The 6,752-nt window shown below is 44.0% G+C and overlaps 1 protein-coding gene across 2 annotated transcripts in view; it reads left to right on the top strand.

Moving 5' to 3' along the window:
* Positions 1-3,259: 3,259 nt before the first annotated feature.
* The window catches only part of Eaf6 (chromatin modification-related protein EAF6/MEAF6), a 32,056-nt gene continuing 28,563 nt past the window's right edge, over positions 3,260-6,752 (top strand). The window contains exons 1-2 of one of the 2 annotated variants that reach the window (XM_050171201.3): positions 3,260-3,353; positions 3,720-3,835. In XM_050171201.3, the coding sequence (XP_050027158.2) occupies positions 3,276-3,353; positions 3,720-3,835 (194 nt within the window). In that variant the 5' untranslated portion in view covers positions 3,260-3,275. Of the gene's footprint in view, positions 3,354-3,561; positions 3,589-3,719; positions 3,836-6,752 lie in introns of those variants that run through there. The other variant, XM_055066424.2, reaches the window with a different exon arrangement.

Genomic DNA, 6,752 nt, shown 5'->3' with positions numbered 1-6,752 from the left:
ACGACGATCCAATCTTTTTTTCTTCTAAATTTTTGACCTTTCAATATTATTTCTCGAGTTGCGTCGCACTGCATGTTTATCGCTGTTCTCAGCGTGCAATTTCCCGCTGCTCCTTTTTTTGTAATCCAGTGCATTAATTCAAAACACAAACATGACCATATGCCATGCTTTTTTTTAAATGTGCTTCTTACCGCTGCCTTTCCACACAACTGAACTTCCCAGTATCTATAGCATCGACAAGTTCATAGACCAAACCGTCATGACACTAGTCGGGCAGCGGACTCGGGCGAGCGTCTCAGTGCGCGTTTTCAGAACATCGCAGACCGGGCGCCATAGCAGAAATCTTCCTCGCGTCTGTGGTTGCTGCATACCCGAGTTGTAGCCGATGACTGTTTGCCGGTTTTATGTGTCGCGAGCCGAGCTTCACGCAGCTTCTTGTCCGGCGGCTACGTGTGAATAAGGCTGACACCGGCCTCCGTTACGTGCGTCTGGCCCTGCGGCACCGAGCAGTAGCCTACCATGTTGCGCGCCTTCAAAAGCAGCCACTACCTATTGTAGTGCTTTGAAGCGTTGTAAAGGAGACACTCGAAGCGGGAAAAATTTGCCACTAAATGAGGACCGCAGCGTAAGAGGGAATTTAAACTCGTTTACAGCTCGCTTCGGCGCTCCCGAAGCAGCCGACGCGGCCGCTATGTCCACGTGATCCCTCCTAGCACGTCACGCCGACGGTGGCGCCAGCTTTTCCAGTGGTGGAGCTCGAGGCCAATAGTGGCAGCCTTAATGCAAAATCCTAACTGCTCCAGATTTAGAAGTCACCGCTATCACCGCCACCTTCCTGCTCGAACATCATTATAACGAAGTGAATTGAATCGAATTCTGGTGCTTTACGTGCCAAAACCACGATTTGATTATGAGGCACACCGTAGTAGTGGATTCCGGATTAATTTTGAGCACCTGGAGATCTTTGACGTGCCCCCAATGTAGGGGAGACGGGCGTGGTGAAATGCGACCGCCGCGGCCTATCATAACGAAATCGTCATGATGTAAATACCGTTGCAACTTCGGCATTCTTAAATGGCGTAAACTCTTGCGAACTGCCTGGATGGATTGCTTGTTATTTATAGCATCATCATTTGACATTTTTGGCGGACTTTTACTGTTCCATACGCCGATGCTCTGGGTGATGGTTTTGGTTAAAGTTCCGTTTAGCCGGAGATCACCAATCGACGAGTTCCACTTACCCGAAGTTTGCCAACAGTGAGCCTATGGGCGGCCAACCAAAGCTAATACTTATTCTGTTCCGTTTATCCGGCATTTCCGCTTAAGGGAGTTTACTTGATCCATAGTCAATTGGATTTGTTTCGAACGTTGCATGAAACGCAACAATAGTTAGTGTTTCAGTGTTTTTGTGTATTCACTGTTTTTTTAAATAAATATATAAATAAAACCTGATATCAAATGTCAACATAGCTGGACATTGTTTCTGTAATTACTCAAATCACGCAAATAACTTTTTAAAATACAACCTCCTTGTGCACCACTTCTGGGGTTGCATGACGCTGTATAGTCAATATATTTCTTTAAGCCACACTTAGTTTATGAAAAATGTAAGACTGCACGCGTGATATGCCTGTATCCCATACTTGCTAAACGCGTCGAACATATTTACGTTAATACAAACTGGAGTCAAGAAAGAATTACTTATGAAAAAAAAAATTATTTAGCGTAGCGTAGCATTGCGAGCAGCTACTCCATCCAAAGAAAGATTTAATTTCAATATGCAGTAGGCGCTTCCGCACAGAACATGCGTAAATGCGCCCTAAAACCGAAACTGGAAGTGACACTGAAAAGAGTGTAATGTAGTGATAAACGCTATAGCCACACTACGACTGCTGCGCATGCACACAAAGTTCACACCGAACACCAGTGGAGTAGGAAATAGCCATTTGTTTTTAGTTCGTGTAGGAGAAGTGTAGCGCCGCCCACTTAAACAGAGCCATATTTTACATCAGCAGTGTAGCACGAATACTACACTTCTCGCGGTGCGGTTTCGGATGAGTGGACACAGCAGACGATAGACAAACAGGCTGGCGTTGCAAACGCGTAGCCCCACTATGCATGCGACTGTCGGCGCAGACAGGACGACAGTGAATGTTCGCTGCAGGGACAGCAGAGAAGTGCAAGCATGATCGTGTGTCACAGAGGAAGGTGAGCGAACCTTACAAGAAGATAAAATTATTCTACTCACGAATGGTGCAGGCTGATTCAGGCTCCGTGCTGTGTGAATATGTGTGTTGCGCATTCGCGGTGCAATTAGCTGCAGTTTGTCTAGATTCGTTGCTGAAAGGAAACTCGTACATTGGCGTTTAGTTTCAGGCAATGGCATATACGCAGCCAGTAAGTGGGAAGTCAGGCGAAGTGCGGAGTCAGCCGCTTTTCACCTGCTCATGGAGAGGAGGACGCGCAGTTTGCTCTGATTGGCTACAGTCCTTTCAGTCAAGTTCAGCACACGACGTCATAGCATCTGCCCGGCACTACACCACACGCGAGCTACACGCGAGCCAGCACGTAGTGTAGGTAAAACAAATAGTCCTAGCAGTAGCACTGCGCTTTATAATTCGCGTAACTGGCCCATTCTTCGACTAAGATTTCTGTACTTCTGTAGCCGCACTGCGACCGCGGCGCTCAAAAATGTAGCCACGCGGGAATTTTCATATTTCGCGGGTTCTTCATGACGCTGAAACAACGCTGAAAATTTGCTAAAGGGGTGTTTCCTAGAACGCTGTATAACTTCTGCATTGAAAGTATTTTTCGAAATTGACTACTTTGCTGTGTTGATTTATTAATTCTTGAGTGCAAACAAAAAGAATGTAAAAATTGTTTTATTTGCTTTATAGACTGGAATACAACACTCATTTATCCTCCTCCTCCTCCTCCTCGTTATCGTCCTCCTCTGTTACGTAAATAAAAATGCTAAACTTGTTTTATTTGTGGTATGTCACGCTCTGTTACAGCACACACACATATTTTTAAACACTGGCGAAAGTTAGTTATGAACTAAGATTCTTTCAAAGTTAAAATCAAAACCGGAACTGAAAACTTTTAGGTTGTTTAGTACCAATAAACTTCTATTTATATTAAAATATAGAACCAATAAATTTTATTCAAAATATAAATTGTTTAATGGTTGTGGTTATAATATTATGCATAAAAAGTTTAAAATAACAGTTTAGTGCGGAATAGTTATTTGGTGCGGCGCTACACAAACAACAAAAATGGCGTCCAAAAGCAGCAGCTTTATGGATACGAGAGCTGAACTCGCCGAACTCGTAAAGCGCAAGGCCGAAATAGCGGTGCGTAAGTCTCACAATTTCAGCAAAAAATGTTAGTCAGTCGTCTCGACGCGCATACTCCACCCAAAGCCTTTCGGTTATGAAATAACCGCCTTATCTTTCATCTCTTTCAAAATGGCGCTAGCACTGGTGCAACATGGGGCCGTTTTGCGTGTACCAGACCGCACGTGTTTTTGTTTACGTTTTAGGAGCGGCAGCTCTCAGGCGATGGATCGCTACCTGAATGCGTTTACGTGTGAGCCTAACCTTACACCTGGCTGTGCTGCCGCAGTACTGGCTGCGCTAATACGAAATCTGCATTTTAAAGCGCGCGCCGCACTTTGGCGCGCTATACCTCCTTCATTCGCGCGTGCTCTTAATGTGCAGGACACACTCGCGAACCTCGAGCGACAGATCTATGCATTCGAAGGCAGTTACCTGGAGGACACACAGCTGTATGGAAACATTATACGAGGCTGGGACCGGTACTTGGCGCCGAACAAGTAAGTAGTTTCGTTTCTCGCGCTTCTGTTTTGAGCCACAAACGGCCGTATTGGTTGGCGATTGTGAGCTGCGTTGTAGTCGCAGCCCGCGAACGTTGACCTGCCATTTGCCTTTGTGATTTAGCCTGCAACTGCAGTTGTGGCTGTGATATGCATACCAGAGTTGGACTGTTGTAATCGGCGCTTCCTGCGGTTGTTTGTGGCAAGCCCTAGAAGTGAAACAGTTTGATGCTTCCATTTTCTTATTTGGTTGCGTTCACGTTGCGACGAAGCCCGGCATGCTTCTGTCGATTCACTGCTCGCGCAACTAATTCGAGCTGTGACACAACGGGTGTAGAATGCTTAAAATGCTGAAATGTGTTTAGATATGTGTCATACTTCTCTGTGCATGCAAATCACCAATAATGCCTCGACAATCATCAAACATTGCCTTCGACCTCACGACATTGCTTCGTCAACATCATAATGTCTACAACGGTGTTCTATGTAAATATTGCATGACATTAAATTTGGGACCTGTGCGGTGGTGCGTAGACATTGTGTAAAATGAAAATAAAGACAATTGTGCGTGTCCCGTTTAGTTGTGTAGCATGTAACTGACTGCTTCATGAACGCTTTACTTCACAGGTATTCCAACATTGGATCTGCAATGCATTTAGCCCGAGCAGCGCTGGAAAGCTTGTGTTTTAAGGTGCACACAATAGCATGTGCACAGCCTCAAAGTTCTTTTACACAAAGTGAACTTCTTGTGGGCTGATTGGCCACTCAGCTTTGCAGATCGAATGTGGCAGTAAACCTTTTGAGATAAGAAGTGTGTCACTGAGACCTTAACAAAGCAAATGTAGTTCGCTAGGTTATTCTGTTCAGTGCGTTGCCAGCATTAGTGTATGCATGCACTTGGCATGTACTTTGCTGCCAAGTGCAGTGAGCTGTTATCGCTGACAAAAAAGAACTAAGGTAGTCTCCTCACCGTAGTGCGATCATAGTTTATCCATGCCATGCACATGCCTACTCAAAGTTTCAGCTAGTTTAGCTTACACATTACAAGTTCAGCAGCTGTGGACCACATTGAAATGTTTTCGTTGTGTTACAGCACAAAGAGGTGTGGACTAGAAAAGTAAGGATGACGTGAGTGTTGTGTGCCGCAATTTTTCACCTTGCTCAAGAGCAGCTTACAGCTGGGTTGTTTTGTTTTTACGCAAGTGTTTCCTCTTTCATTTCGTTATTGTCATGCTCATTGTACAGGAGAAAATCGGGAGCCACTTAATGGCCACATGAGAGTCGGATTGTGCGATAAGCCCTACTGGACCTAGCATAAAGGTCATAATTCTTCTTAGTAGTGTACGAGTCTCTTTAGTCTGGCTAAATAAGATCTGTGGTAAAAAAATACATAGCAGTTAAAGCAATGCACGTGTGGCATATCAGTTTTCTTCAAACTGAAGTTTAACAAAAGACACAGCTTACAGGAAGGCAGAGACTCGGGAGTGATCTACAGCGATGCAACAAGCCAATTGTCTTCATCAGGTTAACATAATGTCCCGACGACAAATCTCCTTGTCAATATGTTGGCTCCAGATTGAAGCGGGGCTTGTTGGATTGATGTTGCTTGCATCATTTTTATGTTGTAGAATATGTTCCTGTTGGCACTGTAAATGTGTAGGCTGTGTTTCAGTTATCAGTACACCTTCGTTTCAATGTTGCACAGCTGGCGATAAGCTGGGTGCAAAAAAAAAAAAAAGTATAAATTTGAATTACCTGCTCATCTTTGCTCGTGCTGGTGCCTACACAATGTGCTAGCCGCCCACCTGTGTCGCACTATTGACATTATCTGCTGCTTGCTTTTATTCAGCTGTGAATGAACTTCCAGTGGCTGTAAGAAACTTCACAAGAGCTGGTGTGCAGAAGTGTGTTAGTTTGGAGTGTTGGAGTTATGACGTGTAGCAAGATATTGGTGGTCCTGTGCAATCTTCTATACCTTCACAGCAGTAGCTTGAGCTGCCTTAATGGCCCAAACATGTGTCTTCTTTAATTTGGCTTTAATCACATTTACTTATCTTCTTCTTTGGTCGCATTTGGTCATTAGGAGGCACACAGCTGGTCAAGGAAAGGTCTGGTGCCATTTGTGCTAGCAAAGCATCTCGTGAGGAGCAACGGAACTATGTGCTTCTTATGCAGTGCACTGATTATTGCTCATGAGCCCATCTACTTCAGGAACGGGAGAACTTATCCACCTGACAGGAGCACGAAGTTACAAAGATTTCCTTTAGAGCTGGGCAATTGATTGATTAATTGATTAAAGCTTTACTTATAATAATTATTTTTTTATTGCGATTAATCGGTTAAGCTCACATGAACAAAATCAGGCTAGTGCTGACATGGATGCTGTCACTTCTCTTGCTTAACAACAAAGAATTGGGAACTAGTTCCGATTACGCTCACATATGCCCACTGCACTTGCGACAAAATCAGTTGAAATGTTTAGTTTTCCTATTCTTCTTTGCTCGCTTGCTTAAGGTAATGCTTATCATTCCACACACCTAAAATACTCTTCTTAGAGATTCTGAAGTTCCAAATTGGCATCCCCTGCAGAAAATAATATCACAAGAAGCAAACTGAGGATTTAGGTTCCTTCCACCCACTGTTGAACTCACTTGTAATGATGCTGGTTTTAACAATATATCGAATATAACAATGGGATTTTTTTTTGCACTTGTATATTGTTATAAATGGGTTCGACTATGTAGGAGAAGTTATTACTTTGATGACTACACATTTGGTTTAGGTGCATGTTAAAGAGCCCCGTGTTGTTGAAGTTATTCCAGAGCCTCCTGTTATGGCAGCCCTTGTGTTCCACTATGCATTTCTGGCTAGTTAAGCTCCGTTAAGCTGTCAGTCAACCAGTTGAAGCAGCATAATC

This window comes from Dermacentor andersoni, chromosome 6 (genome assembly GCF_023375885.2).
Source record: "Dermacentor andersoni chromosome 6, qqDerAnde1_hic_scaffold, whole genome shotgun sequence".
Lineage (NCBI taxonomy): Eukaryota > Metazoa > Arthropoda > Arachnida > Ixodida > Ixodidae > Dermacentor > Dermacentor andersoni.
This window is presented reverse-complemented; position numbering and strand designations above follow the sequence as displayed.